Here is a 16,554-nt window from a genome sequence, read left to right as displayed (position 1 = left end):
AACTAATGAGGAAGCACGAGGGAAACAGACAAACCGGGCCACAGAAAAGTACCATCCTTACATGTATGAAGTTAATGATGACCAGTTAACCAGTGAATACAGGGTGCAATGGTGGGTACGATAATGACAGCCAGTTATGAATCTTAGTGCACCATGATGGACAACATCCAACATCTGCAAGTTTCTTGTATGTCACCATAATCAATGGAGGGAAGGAAAGTCACAGAAGCAAGGCGTTTCCTAGCATTCAGAGTCAGACAGGATCTGTTGCTGAAAAAGAAACCCAGTTTAACTTTCAGTTTCTTTACCAAGTTTTCCACATGGAGCTTAAAAGAGATGCGAGTTGACCAAGATACCCAAATATTTATAGGACTTAACAAACTCAATCGAGATACCATTTGAGGATGAAATCAGAGGAAGAACTGCTGGGACCGACTTCTTATTTGAAAAAAGCATCCCTTTGGTTTTGTCGGCATTTAGTACAAGTTTGAGGTGGAACAAACCTGTCTAGATTATGTTAAATGCAGATTTCAAAAGCTGGAATGCCTTATCAACTGTTTTAGCTCGACAATAAACAACTGTGTCATCAGCATAGAAATGTATGGATGCATCAGGGATTTTTTTAAACCTACATTACGTATGTAGATTGTAAAGAGGGTGGGTCCTAAGACTGAGCCTTGTGGTACACCATTGTTGACTGTTAAATAACTGGAGGAAGTACGATTATTCAGTTATTATTATTAGTGTATTGTATTTTTTTCTCTTTAATTTTACTCTCATTGATTGTTGTTGTTGTCGTTGTTGTTGTTAAGCACTTTGATAACAGGTTCCGTTTTAAATGTGCTCTATAAATAAAGTTGACATGACTTGACTTATGTTGAACACATTGCCTCCGGTCTGAGAGATAGTTCGAGAACCAACCAATGGTGTGTTCTGAGATACCGATTTCTGAGAGCTTATGACACAAGATGTTATGATCCACAGTGTCAAAAGCCTTAGACAGGTCTAAGAAAAGTGCAGCACAATAATCCTTAGCATCCAGTGCTTCAACAACATCATTAAGTACCTTCAGTGAAGCAGTGATTGTGCTGTGTTGTTTCCTGAAACCAGATTTAAGGTGAGGTAAGATGTTAAATGAGTCCAGGTAATTTTTGATTTGAGAGTTTATCAGTTTTTCTAGAACCTTGGCTAAAATGCAGAGTTTAGAGATTGGTTGATAGGTGTTCAGTGAGGTGGGGTCTCCTCCCTTCAGCAAAGGAAGAACAAAGGCTGTTTTCCAAGCATCTGGAATGGATTTTTGTCTTATGGAGAGATTGAATATGTGGGACACAAGGATTGTGATGATATGAGCAGCCAGCCTTAAGAAATAAAGTAGAAGTTCGTCTGGACCTGCAGATTTTTTAGGATCAAGATTTTTTAACAGTTTATTGACCTCACTGACTGAGAACATAGAAAAAGAGGTGTGATTAACTGAGGATTGACTTGTAGGAGGGATTTGATTTGCAGAAGTTTGGTTATTAAGTGAAGTGGTTGATTTTCCATTAGTAACTGTGTCAAATAAAAAACTAGAAGCAACAAAATGTTTGTTGAAACAGTTCAGGTTCTATTTCGTATAAGCTTCACTCTTTAAGGCTGTCGCTGATGGGTTTATCCCGATATGCGAAGCATTGCATTGAAAAATTTAGTCCACGCCCACCTGCTGTGTGGGCCCCACCCGGTCCGTATAAATTACGTTAAGAGCGGGAAATCGGCTCCCATTTTTTCTTCAGTAAGCTAATAGCACTGTCAGAAGAACGAAGAAGAAAAGTTGTGTAGATGACCAACCTTTGTTAAGAATGCTTGGCCCGGCACGTCGTCCTCAGGTCGTCCGGTGAGCTCTCCTCCCCGAGGAGAAGCTGACGAGCAGTATTGTTTCAAGGTAAGCGCCGAGGAATATTTCTCAGTGACAGGTCGCTACACGCTGGACAACGTCATCTTGTAATTTTCCTCTTATCGCCGACCCTCGGAGCGAATCGGATGGTTCCTCCGGGACAGGCGGCGCTCAGCTGCAGCCCCCCGCTGCTCATTCCCTCCTGGAGAGTGTCGTGTCGGTGGAGGGGGGCTGAGTGAATGCTCAACCCATCCCACCTCGTTTTGCATCGGCGATCACACTGCTTCCGGCCGACGGCGCCCTCTGGGGTTGCCCGGCGTAACCCAGGAGGCGGCTGACATGAAGGGACACTTTTTTATGTCCCACGCCTTTTCCCGCCAGTTCGGATGATCCAGTGGGAAGGTTGTTTTTACTAGGTTCCATTCTGGCTCACCGTCTTGATCCATCTGGCCTTGTTTTCCCAACAGGACGTTCTACGGGCGAGGCCACAGATGGTTTTTCCTGGTAGATTGGGGGGGGGGGGGTCTCCACAGTCCGCACCCATCTCCAGAGCAGGGGTTCACCGAGCTCACCGGCATGCGTTCCAGACGGCCGCAGCGAACAACACGTTACGCTATTGGCGTACACGTTCAGAGGCGGGAAGAGACAGTGGGCCCTCTGACCTTCGACTCGCTCTGCTCTCGTAGCGGCTGCTTGCTAACGACGCTATCGGCTCCTGTAGTACGCTCTGTCCGCAGGGCAGCTGACGTCATCCCCAACCGGTGCGCCTCTTTTGCTGTCTGCCGCCCCACATAGCAGCCAGAGAACGAGGTCCCAGAGGTTCTCCTGGCTCATCACTCCACCTTCCTCTCAGGAAAGCTGCAGAAGCTTTTGTTGGAGGGCCTTTTCATCAGCGAGAGATCATTTCATGATGTTCCACGGCTGCACAACGCCTCCCCAGCTCTGCTATGCCAGCCCCTCCCGTCAGACGTCCCCGGCATCCGGAAGTTCATTTTTTCCCAGACTTCGCCAACAGGGGGCCCTCTAGGACAACAAACAGAGCTCAAGGGAGGATAACCAGGTGTCGGTTTGTTGGAGGTGTGTTGATGACCCGAGATGTGGAATAACATCATTTTATGATGAAGTGTCTTTTAGCCAGGCTGTCAGCACGGATGATCTGTCAAGCGGCCCCATCACACACACTCATCACGAATGAGCCTTTTAAGCCTTTTAAGGTTGTTTTCATTCACTGCCAGCAGTGCCAACACGCGCTCCCGCGGCATGAAAGCGCGTACGCAGCTCTCAGCGCCCGCCGTTCACGTCAACGTTAACTTGAGACCGCGGTACGAGCCCAGTAACGTATCTCGCTCTCGGCAGGAGCGACACGCGTTTTCATCGCAGTGGTGTCAAACGCGCGCTCCCTCGGCATCAACAGTTTCACAAGCCTCACAGCGGCTCCGCTCCTTCATCCTAGAAGAAGGTTTTCTGAATTAATACTACAGCTCGTGGAATCACTCAAAAGCTCACGTGATTCGCAGCCAAGAATGAACGTGTTTCTGCAGACCGAGCCCAGTGGTAACCTCGCCCCACCGATGCCGCGCGCTTCTTCCTGACCGCACCAGCGTCAAACGCGCGCTCCCGCGGCAATCCTGGCTTAAGGCGTCGCATGAATGAGGGCGTGCACATATGACTCTTCAGGACACGTCGGCTCATACGTGCACCCGCTCCCCGAGTGTTTACATGGAGCAGCTGCACACAACGTGAGCACAACACATGAGCTGCGTCACACAGCATCAGCAAACGCACAACGATTTGCATGCTCGGGGGCGCACGTTTTTTCTTTCTCCTTCAGCGCGCACCAGCTCACATCAGCATGCGTGTGAGTTTCACAGCATAAACGCGTGCCCGCTTTATAACTTTATAACGAGTGGCAATGAACGCCCGCTCCAGACGGATAGGCGAACCGTTTCCATCCGGGGATTCACGCTGCAGTACAGCTCAAACCTGGTGCGGAGGAACTCTAATGACGTTTTCTGTCATTTCTAGAATAGATCTCGTCCCCTTTCGCTGAAGCTCAGGAAATTCTGATTTAAATGTAATTTCCAGAGTCTCAGAAGGAGAGGGAAACGCAGGGTTCCTCTCTCGTCACTCCCTGGTCCCAATGAACTAGAAAGATGAGATTTATTCTAGATTTGTCAATTTTGAACTGTGAGAAACAACACTCCATTAATGTGCCCGAGCCGCTCTGCAGCCGCCGCACAGAGCAGAGAGGAGAATTCTGCTTTATCTGGACACCTGCTGCTGCTGAGCAGTTTGTACAGACAGGTGGCAGCAGTGTAACTCACGTTAACCGGTTGAGTGATATCAGCTGTTTCCGTCAGCTGACCTACATCACACATGTCAGATTTCACAGAGGCACACACATTTAACAAGCTGTGGGGGCGCTGTTGTTCTCCACACAGCAGTTCAATAAAATGTTTTTGGAGTGTCGCACGTTTTTTTTTTAATGTGATTCAACACTTGCCTTGAGCTGCAGAATCATCAGGGTTTTTGATTCACACAGACAGCAAGTGACTGTTGCATACATAGCTGGTAGGAGATGTATGCGCTCAACCCATGTGCCACATTGTGAGACCGATGCTGTGTGGGGCACACCCAATCTGCTCTACATTGGAGTAGGGTACATCTCTGAACAGGGGGCGGATGTGATGTCCAAAGACGGTCCTTTGCGGCACGGGGACCTGGGACCTTCCACCCAGAGCTACGGTTCAGACACGGCAGAAATCCTGAGAGCGCCTATGGACGTGTAACAACACGAGATAATGCTCAATGTCAACTATAATTATCGTGGAGCCACGGGACGATCCACCATTAGGGGTGGACGTGTCTGCTCACAGCCTGTGGTCGTAATGCTTCTTCACCTCCCTCTCTCCCTCTGATATCACGGTTTTCTGAACCGAGCTCAGGAGGAGGGACTGACAGCTCCTCTGTCCCAAGTGCGTTAACGCATCATGGTTCCCAGGCCTACGACACTTGTTATCGGGGCGCTCGTGGAACCTGCCGTGGAGGGAGGACGCTCTCCTCCAGGCGGGAGGAGCGATCAGGAGTTAATCAGAATAGGCCAGCACCTGTGGTCTGGCCGCTGTGCGGATCCTTTTGAGAGGATGGATCTCTCAAGATGTAGTGCGTACGATTCAGGATTCACGTGCTGCAACCACCCCAGCACTGTTCACATCAAGTGGTCAGTTTTTCAGCATTGCTGTACAGAGAAAGGTATAGAGGCCATTTCTTGTTCACTAGGTGGTGTGCCGTCCTCTCTGCAGCAGCTGATGGACAGAGATCTGGCGTTCAGCTCGTGTAAAACGTTCACTGCGGCCATCTCTTCCTGTCACAAAATTTTTGAGACAGAACAGCTTTAATAATCTGCTGATGAAACGTTTTGTAAAAGGTTTACAGAGAAGGCGTAGAGGCCACTTCATGTCCACTGGACGACATGCTGTCCTTTTCTGCTGCAGTCGATGGACAGAAATCTGGTGTCTAGCACGATTATCGTATGCTGCAGCCATGTTTTATTCTTGTCTCAAAGTTGTCGGAGACAGAACAACCTTTAATCATCCCCTGATGGAGCACTTTGACTCCGATTGAAATAGCAGCTGTGGGCCTGTTTGTGACACAAGAAAACGCTCAGTGTCAATTATGGCTTTCTCTGAGCCCACGAGATGAACCACCGCTGGGGATGGATGCATTTGCTCACAGCCCATGGCCCAAAATGCTTCTGTACGCGTTTTCCTCCACCTCCTCTGATTTTACGGTTCCTGAACCAAGTTCAGGAGGAGGGATTGACAGCTCTCCTGGTGGCCCCCGAACGCGTGAGCGCACCATGGTTCCCAGTTCTTCAACGCCTGCTGTCGGGGCGCCCGTGGAAACTGCCGTGGAGGGAGGACGCTCTCCTCCAGGCAGGAAGAGCAATCAAGAGTTACCCAGAAATAGGCCAGCACCTGTGGTCTGTCCGCTGAACTGATCCGCTTAGAGAGGATGGGTCTCCCACAGGATGTAGTGCGCACAATTCAGGTTTCACGTGCTGCATCTATCACAGCGCTATGCACATCAAAGTGGACAGTTTTTCAGCGCTGGTGTACAGAGAAGGGTGTAGAGGCCACCTCGTGTCCATTAGGTGGCATGCTGTCGTTTCTACAACAGCTGATGGACAGAAATTTGTCGTCCAGCACGATTAAAACGTACGCTGCAGCCATCTCTTCCTGCCATGAAGGGTTCGGAGACAGAACAGTTTTTAATCATCCGCTGAAGAAGCGTTTTCTAAAAGGTGTACAGAGACGCATGCCTGTTCCACACCCACTTGTTCCACAGTGGGATTTAACACTGGTCCTGTAGGTCCTGATCAAAACTCCATTTGAACCTCTGGATCAGGTTCCACTTAAATTATTGTCTCTTTAAACAGCCCTGCTGCTGGCTTTAACATCCGCTAAGAGAGTGAGTGATTTATCTGCCCTCTCTGTCACGCCGTCATGTCTCAGAATTCAGGCTGATGGCAGCTCAGCTGATTTGAGACCAAACCCAGTTTTTATGACTAAAAACATCACAAGCTCTTTTAAATCAAGAGCGATATCGTTGGAGGGTTCCCCCCCCCCCCCAACAGATCAGAAGAAGTAGCGTCTTTTCATCTCCTCTGTCCGGTGCGGGCATTGACGTGTTGCATAGCGTGCACAGTTGCAATGCGTCAACATTTTTTTGTGCATTATAGTGATGCATCTGCAGGTCGCCCGTTACCCACCCAGCGTTTGTCACACTGGCTGTGTGAGGCCATTTCTGAAGCCTACAGAGCATCAGATTTAGAGCCTCCTGTCAACCTCAAAGCACACTCGACCAGGGGTATCGCATCTTCGACTGCCTTGCATAATGGAATGACAATGCAGGACATTTTGCACTGTGGCCGCGTGGTCAACACCCTGCTCATTCATTCACTTTTATCTACGTGATGTGACGGCTCGTTCCATGACATATTCTGTCCTTAGTGTTTACAGAATGAATATTGTTTTTTCATGGAACTCTGTTTAACTCACATCTGTCTGCATGCATTACAGTGTGAGATGTTGTTATCAATCACAAATTGTGATTGTTATTTTGGTTCTATTGTCACTAATCAGTTCACGACTATTGTTACCAATCAGTTCATTTGATTAATAATCAGCTCTCCTTTTATTATTAATCTGTTCATACTGTTCAGCCGTAAACCTGTTGGTTCATGGCTCTTTTCAGCTTTTTTCACTCCTCGTTGAATTTTCTGGGACGTTCATGCATTCAGAACGCACAGTTACACAACATGCGTCTGTGCATGGCACACATATTTACTCAATGCGTAATTACGCACATGGGAAGCTGAGTGGCAAGACGTTTTTTGGGCAAGCTCCTGCTTCATACGGTGTTCGAATGGACCCAGTGAGGCGAGGACAACATCCACTTCGCCCTTAACCCATCAGAGACAGCCTTAAAGGGCGAAGCTTATACGAAATAGAATGTTGGTTACGTACTGTAACCCCAGATTCTATGAGTATAAGCATAGCCCTTTAAGCGTCGGGCCTCACTGGCTCCTAAATGGCTGAAGAAAAAGCTATTTTGGGAGCCGATTTCCTGCTCTTAACGTAATTTATACGGACCGGGTGGGGCCCACACAGCAGGTGGGCGTGGACTAAATTTTTCAGTGCAATGCTTCGCATATCGGGATAAACTCATCAGCGACAGCCTTAAAGGGTGAAGCTTATACTCATAGAATCTGGGGTTACAGTACGTAACCAACGATCTTGTGCTTATTTGACACAGGAACAGAGTTAATGAGAATTTGTGATGGGAGGTCAGATGATTGGGGGCTGCCTGAGAGAAATTTGATGGTTTTCCAGAATCTGTTAGGGTCATTTAGATTTTTGGAGGTTTGAGATAAGAAATAATTGCTATTTGCTGCTTTGATGGCAGTTGTGCATTTATTCCTCATCTGCTGAAAACTCAACCAATCAGTGTCTGAGTCAGATTTTCTCGCTGTGACCCAAAAATGATCTCTCCTGTGTAGGAGGTCAGCTAGCTCTGGACTAAACCAGGGGCTGTCTCGTCACTTTATTCCGAACTAACGAAAAGGAGCATGTTTGTTCACAAAATAAATGAAACTATTATGAAAATAGTTCCAAGCCGAGTTCACGTCATCCGTTAATAGAATACGATGCCAATCAAAGTGAGACAGATCCCAGAGGAATGACTGTTCACAAAAATTATTCAGATCCCTTTTTGAATTAATCTGGGCTTAGAAGGTAGGAGTTTAATATCTCTGAGTTGCTGTCACACAATGATCACTCAAAATGTTAGCGAATACATATGTACCAGGGAATTTCTGAGGCATATTTGTTAGAAACAGGTCTAAGATGGAGGATTTCTAAGTATGTTTTTTGTTTGGTCTAGTGGGAGAGTTGATCAGTTGGGTTAGATTGAGTGACAGGCAACATTCCTTAAATTTATCACAGAGGGGGGTCAACTTATCCCAGTCAATGTTGAAATCTCCTGCCAAAAAATCTTTTTGAATTTTAAATTTCCAAGGAATTCCATCAGGGAGGACAGAGCCTCAGGTGTTGCTGAAGGGGGACAATAACAACTCATTACAGATAATATCTGGCCTCCAGTCAAAGTGATGTTTACAGCTAAGGCATCAAATTGGTTTGGAATTGTTTTAGAAAATACAAGACTAGAAACCAGAGAATCTCTGATTTAAATAGCGACTCCACCCCCCCCCCCCCCCTTTTTTTGACGGTCACAACGGTAGATGTTAAATCCATTGATCACCAGGTCATTATTCAGTACAGATTGGTTGAACCATGTTATAGAGATGAAGATTACATCTGCCCCAGAAGAACTGATCAGAATTTTCATGCCATCAAGTTTTCTCAGAAGGCTATGTGCGTTTACATGCAAAAAATGAAGTCCTGACACATTTTTAAAGTAACTCTTCTTTTTTATATTATCATTAACTATTTTACAATATCTTGATAATCAAAAGTGTGTTTAGTTCATACCATTTCTAAATGTTGAAGTAAACCACTCATTTAAATCAACTGTGAAACAGTATTAATGATTTTTAAACCTCATTAGACTTGGATCATACAAATAAATGTATATTTATGAAGTAAGTGTGCATTCACTCTTCTGTCTGTGTGAGGAGTGGACCTGATGTCGGTCAAAAGTTAGAGACAAGTTATGAGAACGAAGTGCCTTGTTTTAAAACTCTCAGACAGTAAATAAGAACTGGCTGGCACCTGCATTCTCTCATTTCTTCAAAATATTTCTCTGTCTGTACTAACCGTTCTTAAAACATTTCTGCTGTCTCCTGACTTCTAATAACCCTCTGACATCACTAAAACTACACCCCTGCTGGTTGTTTCAACCAATCAGGAAGTACCAAGTGACAGTCAAGTCAAGTCAAGTCAAGTCATATTTATTTATAGAGCACAATTTAAAACAGATAGACTGTTATCAAAGTGCTCAACACTAATGGTAACACTAAGAAATAAAAAGCAGTAAGAATATACCTTAAAAAATTAAAACAACAGCATTAAAATGAAGACATGGAACAATATATACTAAATCAACTCACACAGTATGAAACGCCAGAGAGAACAGATATGTTTTTAGCAGGGATTTGAACACAGGAAGAGAGGTGGCATGCCTAATGTTGGGGGGTAGGTTGTTCCACAGTTTGGGACCCATGACTGAAAACGCCCGATCTCCTCGGAGCTTCAGTCGTGTTTTTGGAACCACCAAAAGTTGCTGATCGGATGATCTCAGAGCCCGAGAGGGAACATATGGTTCCAGTAGCTCAGAGACGTAGATGGGTGCGAGGCCATTTAGGCACTTATAGGTCAGGAAGAGAATTTTGAAATCAATCCTAGTTCTCACAGGAAGCCAGTGTAGGGAGGACAGAACTGGTGTGATGTGCTCATACCTCGGTGTACCGCTTAAAAGCCGAGCTGCAGCATTCTAGACGAGCTGTAGCCGTGAGATAGAGGCCTGGCTGACCCCAGCATACAGTGAATTACAATAGTCCAGGCGGGTTGTGATGAATGCATGGACTAGTGTCTCAAGGTCGGGTCTAGACAGCACTGGCTTGAGCTTAGCTACCTGCCGCAGTTGGAAGAAGCTTCTCTGCAGAACCGAACTGATATGTTTGTCGAACTTAAAATCCGAGTGAAAAACCACTCCAAGGTTTTTAACAGAGTGCTTCAGATAAGGCTGAAGGGAGTCCAGGTTCACAGGATAAGAGGCGGCAGCTGAGCTAGGGCTAAAGACAATGACTTCAGTCTTCTGGTCATTAAAACTTAGAAAATTTGAAGCCATCCATGTCTTAATGTCGTCCAGACATTTGAGGAGAGAGTGGACGGAACAAGCACTGGCTGGTTTCAGTGGCAGGTAGATCTGACAGTCATCGGCGTAGCAATGGAATGGAATACCATGTTTTCTTAGGATCGACCCCAGCGGAAGCAGATAGAGCGAAAATAGAAGGGGTCCGAGAATCGAGCCCTGTGGGACACCGCAGGAAAGAGGCATTGAAGTGGATAGATTTTTACCCACCTTCCAACAAAAACTCCTGTCAGAGAGGTATGAGCGGAACCAGTCTAATGCAGCACCTGTAATCCCAACCCAGTGTTCAAGCCAAGAGATGAGGATACTGTGGTCAACAGTATCGAAAGCAGAGGGGCCAAAGGGGTTGCGTGCAATGTGGAATGGGTGGTGGATGAGGGTGGGGATCCTGGCGGTCTGATCCTCGGCTACAGAAGCTGGCTATTGGGACGTGGAATGTCACCTCACTGGTGGGGAAGGAGACTGAGCTGGTGTGTGAGGTTGAGAGGTTCCAGCTAGAAATAGTCGGACTCACCACTACGCATGGCTCTGGCTCTGGAACCAGTTTTCTTGAGAGGGGTTAGACACTCTTCCGCTCTGGAGTTGCCCCTGGTGAGAGGCGCCGAGCAGGAGTGGGCATACTTATTTCCCCCCATCTTGGTGTCATTGTGTCGGGGTTCACCCCAGTGAATGAGAGGGTGGCTTCCCTCCGCCTACGTGTGGGGGGACGGGTTTTGACTGTCGTTTGTGCTTATGCACCAAATGGCAGTTAAGATTATCCACCCTTTTTGGAGTCCTTGGAGGGGGTACTGGAAAGTGCACCTCCTGGGGACTCCTTTGTTCTGCTGGGGGACTTCAATGCTCATGTGGGCAATGACAGTGAGACCTGGAGGGGTGTGGTTGGGAGGAACGGCCCCCCCTGATCTGAACCCGTGTGGTGTTCTATTGTTGGATTTCTGTGCTTGTCATGGATTGTTAATAACGAACACCATGTTCAAGCATAAGGGTGTCCATATGTGCTCTTGGCACCAGGACACCCTAGGCTGCAGTTCGATGATCGACTTTGTCATCGTCTCATCTGATCTGCGATCACATGTCTTCGACACCCGGGTGAAGAGAGGGGTGGAGCTGTCCACTGATCACTACCTGGTGGTGAGTTGGCTCCGATATTGGGGGAGGATGCTGGTCAGACCTGGCAGACCCAAACGTGTTGTGAGGGTTTGCTGGGAACATCTGGCAGAGTCTCCTGTGAGATGGAGTTTTAACTCCCACCTCCTGGAGAACTTCAAACATGTTCCGGGGGAGGTAGGGGACATTGTGTCCGAGTGGGCCATGTTCCGTGCCTCTATTGTCGAGGCAGCTTACCGGAGCTGCAGCCGCAAGGTTGTCGGTGCCTGTCGCAGTGGCAACCCTCGAACCCGGTGGTAGACACCGTCTGTGAGGGATGCTGTCAGGCTGAAGAGGGAGTCCTATCAGGCCTTTTTGGCCTGTGGGACCCCGGAAGCAGCTGATGTGTACCGGCAGTCCAAGCGGCATGCGGCTCGGGTGGTCGCTGAGGCAAAAACTCAGGCATGGGAGGAGTTTGTAGAGGCCATGGAGAATGACTTCCATACAGCTTCAATGCAATTCTGGTCCACCATCCGGCGTCTCAGGGGGGAAAAGCGGTATGCCACCAACACTGTTTATAGTGGGAGTGGTGCGCTGCTGACCTCAACTCGGGATGTTGTGGGTCGGTGGCAGAATACTTTTAAGACCTCCTCAATCCCACCGGCATGTCTTCCACTGAGGAAGCGGAGCCTGGGGACTCTGGGTCGGGCCCTCCAATCTCTGGTGCTGAGGCCACCGAGGTGGTTAAAAAGCTCCTCCGTGGCAGGGCCCCAGGGGTGGATGAGATTCGCCCGGAGATCCTTAAGGCTCTGGATGTTGTAGGGTTGTGTTGGCTTACGCGAGTCTGCAATATTACGTGGACATCAAGGAAAGTTCCCTTGGATTGGTAGACTGGGGTGGTGGTCCCACTATTCAAAAACGGGGACCGTATTGTGTGTTCCAACTACAGGGGGATCACGCTCTTAAGCCTCCCTGGTAAGCTCTATTCGGGGGTTCTAGAGAGGAGGGTCCATCGGATAGTCGAACCTCGGATTCAGGAGGACCAATGCGGTTTTCTTCCTGGTCGTGGAACACTGGACCAGCTCTACATTCTCATCAGGGTCCTGGAGGCTGCGTGGGAGTTTGCCCAACCGGTCTACATGTGCTTTGTGGACTTGGAGAAGGCGTTCGACCGTGTCCCTTGGGGAACCCTGTGGGGGGCACTCTTGGAGTTTGGGGTACCAGGCCCTTTGATACGGGCTGTTAAGTCCCTGTATGACCGGTGTCAGAACCTGGTTCGCATTGCCTGCAGTAAGTCGTGCTTGCTCCCGATGAGAGTTGAACTCCGCCAAGGTTACCCTTTGTCACCGATTCTGTTCATAACTTTTATGGACAAAATTTCTAGGCGCAGCCAAGGTGTTGAGGGGATCCGTTTTGGTGGCCTTAGGATTGTGTCTCTGCTTTTTGCAGTTGATATGGTCCTATTGGCTTCATCAGTTTGTGATCTACAGCTTTTGCTGGAGCGGTTCGTAGCCGAGTGCGACGCGGATGGGATGAGTATCAGTTCCTCCAATTCTGAGGCTATGGTCTTGAGCCGGAAAAGGGTAGAGTGCCCTCTCCGGGTCAGGGAGGAGGTCCTACCCCAAGTAGAGGAGTTCAAGTATCTTGGGGTCTTGTTCACGAATGAGGGAAAAAAGGAGCGTGAGATCGATAGGCGGATAGGTGCAGCGTCTGCAGTAAAGCGAGCATTGTACACGTCTGTCATGGTGAAGAGAGAGCTGAGTCAAAAGGCGAAGCTCTCAATTTACCGATCGATCTTCATTCCCACCCTCATCTATGGTCATGAGCTTTGGGTTGTGACCGAAAGAACGAGATCTCAGATACAAGATGCCGAAATTAGTTTTCTCCGCATGGTGTCTGGGCTCTCCCTTAGAGATAGGGTGAGAAGCTCGATCATCCGGGAGAGACTCAGAGTAGAGCCGCTGCTTCTCCACATCGAGAGGAGCCAGTTGAGGTGGCTCGGGCATCTGTTTAGGATGCCTCCTGGACGCCTAGCTGGTGAGGTGTTCTGGACACGTCCCACCGGGAGGAGACCCAGAGGAAGACCCAGGACACGCTGGAGAGACTATGTTTCTCGGCTGGCCTGGGAACGTCTCGGGATTCCCCCAGAGGAGCTGGACCAAGTGACTGGGGAGAGGGAAGTCTGGGTCTCCCTACTTAGGCTGCTATCCCCGCGACCCGACCCCGGATAAGCAGAAGAAAATGGATGGATGGATGGATGGAAATTATTTGTCCTCTCATGTAGGCTTTTAATGCCTCTCAGACAGTACAGAGTGGCATGGTGTTCTGTTGACTTCAACCAAAAACTCAATTTCAGATTTAAGAAATTTGATAAAGTCTTCCTCGGACAAAAGTAAGGAGTTGAATCTCCAAGGACGATTTACAGATTTTGTGACCGGAATAAGCAATTTCATAAAATATGGACCATGGTCTGAGATGACCTTGGCTCCAAGGCAGAGTTTGTTTATCAAAAAAACAATAGTCAATTCAGGAATATGTCTTATGAACTGGGGAGAAAAATGTGTATGATCTTGAAGTAGGATTACGGAAATGCCACACATCAGCCACGCCAGAAGATTCAAGGAATACATTGATTGATTGAGTGGACTTAGTCAGGGTAGCTTTTCCTATTGAACTATGATCAAGAGACGAAAGCACACAATTTGTGTCACCACCAATTATAAGGTTATGTGGTGACTTATTCTGTATGTTTGAAAAGAGGTTATTAAAAATGTAGAGTCATCCCAGTTGGGAGCATATATCGAGACCAAGATCACTGGCAGTGTGTATAACTTTCTCACCACTATAACATACCGACCAGTAGTATCAGCATGCACACTCAAGACTGTATAATGTATCAGCTTGCCAACTATAGCTACCCCTCTTGATTTGGATGGAAAATTGTATTTAAACACCTGACCAGACCAATTTTTAACAACCTTTCCACTGTCTACAGAACACACATGGGTCTCCTGTAAAAAGGCAACACCTCTGTCATCAATATATAAAAAAAAAAAATAAAAACTGATTAAATCAATTAAATAAAAAGAAAAATGCTCTCATATTGGTGTGCATACTATATACCAGATCTTACGGTAAACAGTTAAGAGTGTTAACACTGTACAATCACCTTCCAATACAAACACAAGCTTAATAAAAATGTTGGTTAATGAATGCCGACCCTATACTTTCTTCCAATCTTCGCTGCCTCGCAGAACGTTGTTCAATGATCCATGGCCATCCTGCGCTCTCCACAGTTTTGCTTTTAGTTTGCTTTTCTAACTGATTGCTACTATTCTACTTCTTTTATTTTTTAAATGCAATTTAGCTGTGTTTAGCTGTTTTGCTGATTTTGGCTGTATCATTTGTTTTGCATCTTTTAGCTGCAGTTCTGTTGATAATTCTGTTTTCTGCTCTGTGAATATCCACCTTATTGTGGTGATGTTTTTTGTGCCTGAATGATCCTCCGAGTTAAGCTGTGTGGGGCTGTTACCCCTGCTGAGTTTCCAAATGCAGAATGTCCCAGGTGACAGATCCAAATAAGACATTACTCATATGGACAGAAGACAATGAGGAGCTTGATGTCTCTTGCCTGTACATGAGTGACCAGGACCCTACACTGGAGGTAGTCCTGGGGGCGTGGCATACAGCTCATGAAAACCCAAAATGCCTGTCCCAAAAAATGAGCATATCACGAAAAGGTTCTCTAAACAAGCTATTAACCTAACCATCTGAATCAACGACGTAACTCTAAACACCTGCAAAAGATTCCTGAGGCTTTTAAAACTCCCAGCCTTGTTCATTACTCAAAACCGCAATCAGGGGTAAGACTACCGACCTGATTGCTGTCCAGAAGGCCATCATTGACACCCTCAAGCAAAAGGGTAAGACACAGAAAGAAATTGCTGAACAAATGGGCTGTTCCCAGAGTGCTGTATCAAGGCACCTCAGTGGGAAGTCTATGGGAAGGGAAAAGTGTGGCAGAAAACGCTGCACAACGAGAAGAGGTGACCGGACCCTGAGGAGGATTGTGGAGAAGGGCCGATTCCAGACCTTGGGGGACCTGCGGAAGCAGTGGACTGAGTCTGGAGTAGAAACATCCAGAGCCACCGTGCACAGGCGTGTGCAGGAAATGGGCTACAGGTGCCGCATTACCCAGGTCAAGCCACTTTTGAACCAGAAACAGCGGCAGAAGTGCCTCACCTGGGCTAGAGAGAAGCAGCACTGGACTGTTGCTCAGTGTTCCAAAGTACTTTTTCCGGATGAAAGCAAATTTTGCATGTCATTCGGAAATCAAGGTGCCAGAGTCTGGAGGAAGACTGGGGAGAAGGAAATGTCAAAATGCCAGAAGTCCAGTGTGAAGCACCCACAGTCAGTGATGGTCTGGGGTGCCATGTCAGCTGCTGGTGTTGGTCCACTGTGTTTTATCAAGGGCAGGGTCAATGCAGCTAGCTATCAGGAGATTTTGGAGCACTTCATGCTTCCATCTGCTGAAAAGCTTTATGGAGATGAAGATTTAATTTCTCAGCACAACCTGGCACCTGCTCACTGTGCCAAAACCACTGGTAAATGGTTTACTGACCATGGCATTACTGTGCTCAATTGGCCTGCCAACTCTCCTGACCTGAACCCCATAGAGAACCTGTGGGATATTGTGAAGAGAAAGTTGAGAGACGCAAGACCCAACACTCTGGATGAGCTTAAGCCTGCTATCGAAGCATCCTGGGCCTCCATAACACCTCAGCAGTGCCACAGGCTGATTGCCTCCATGCCACGCCGCATTGAAGCAGTCATTCATGCAAAAGGATTCCCGACCAAGTATTGAGTGCATAACTGAACATGATTATTTGAAGGTTGGCGTCTTTTGTATTAAAAACACTTGTCTTTCATTGGTGGGATGAAATATGCTAATTTTTGGGGACAGGAATTTGGGGTTTTCATGAGCTGTATGCCATAATCATCAGTATTAAAACAATTAAAGGCCTGAAATATTTCAGTTGGTGTGCAATGAATCTGAAATATATGAAAGTTTCATTTTTATCATTACATTATGGAAAATAATGACCTTTATCACAATATGCTAATTTTTTTAGAAGGACCTGTATATATATATATATATATATGTATATATATATATATGTATATATATATATATATATGTATAT

At 47.0% G+C, this 16,554-nt stretch overlaps 1 protein-coding gene across 1 annotated transcript in view; it reads left to right on the top strand.

Annotated features, from left to right (window-relative positions):
- Positions 1 to 16,554, top strand: part of LOC119413685 (lysyl oxidase homolog 2B-like) — a 268,771-nt gene that overhangs the window by 53,440 nt on the left and 198,777 nt on the right. Inside the window, exon 7 of the mRNA XM_037680740.1 lies at positions 13,058 to 13,079. Within this exon, the coding sequence (XP_037536668.1) occupies positions 13,058 to 13,079 (22 nt within the window). The remainder of the gene's footprint in view (positions 1 to 13,057; positions 13,080 to 16,554) is intronic.

This window comes from Nematolebias whitei, chromosome 8, assembly GCF_014905685.2.
Source record: "Nematolebias whitei isolate Nwh7 chromosome 8, NemWhi1, whole genome shotgun sequence".
In the NCBI taxonomy this organism is placed as follows: domain Eukaryota; kingdom Metazoa; phylum Chordata; class Actinopteri; order Cyprinodontiformes; family Rivulidae; genus Nematolebias; species Nematolebias whitei.
The sequence above is the reverse complement of the archived record's forward strand: the minus strand, read 5'-3'. Positions and strand labels throughout refer to the sequence as shown.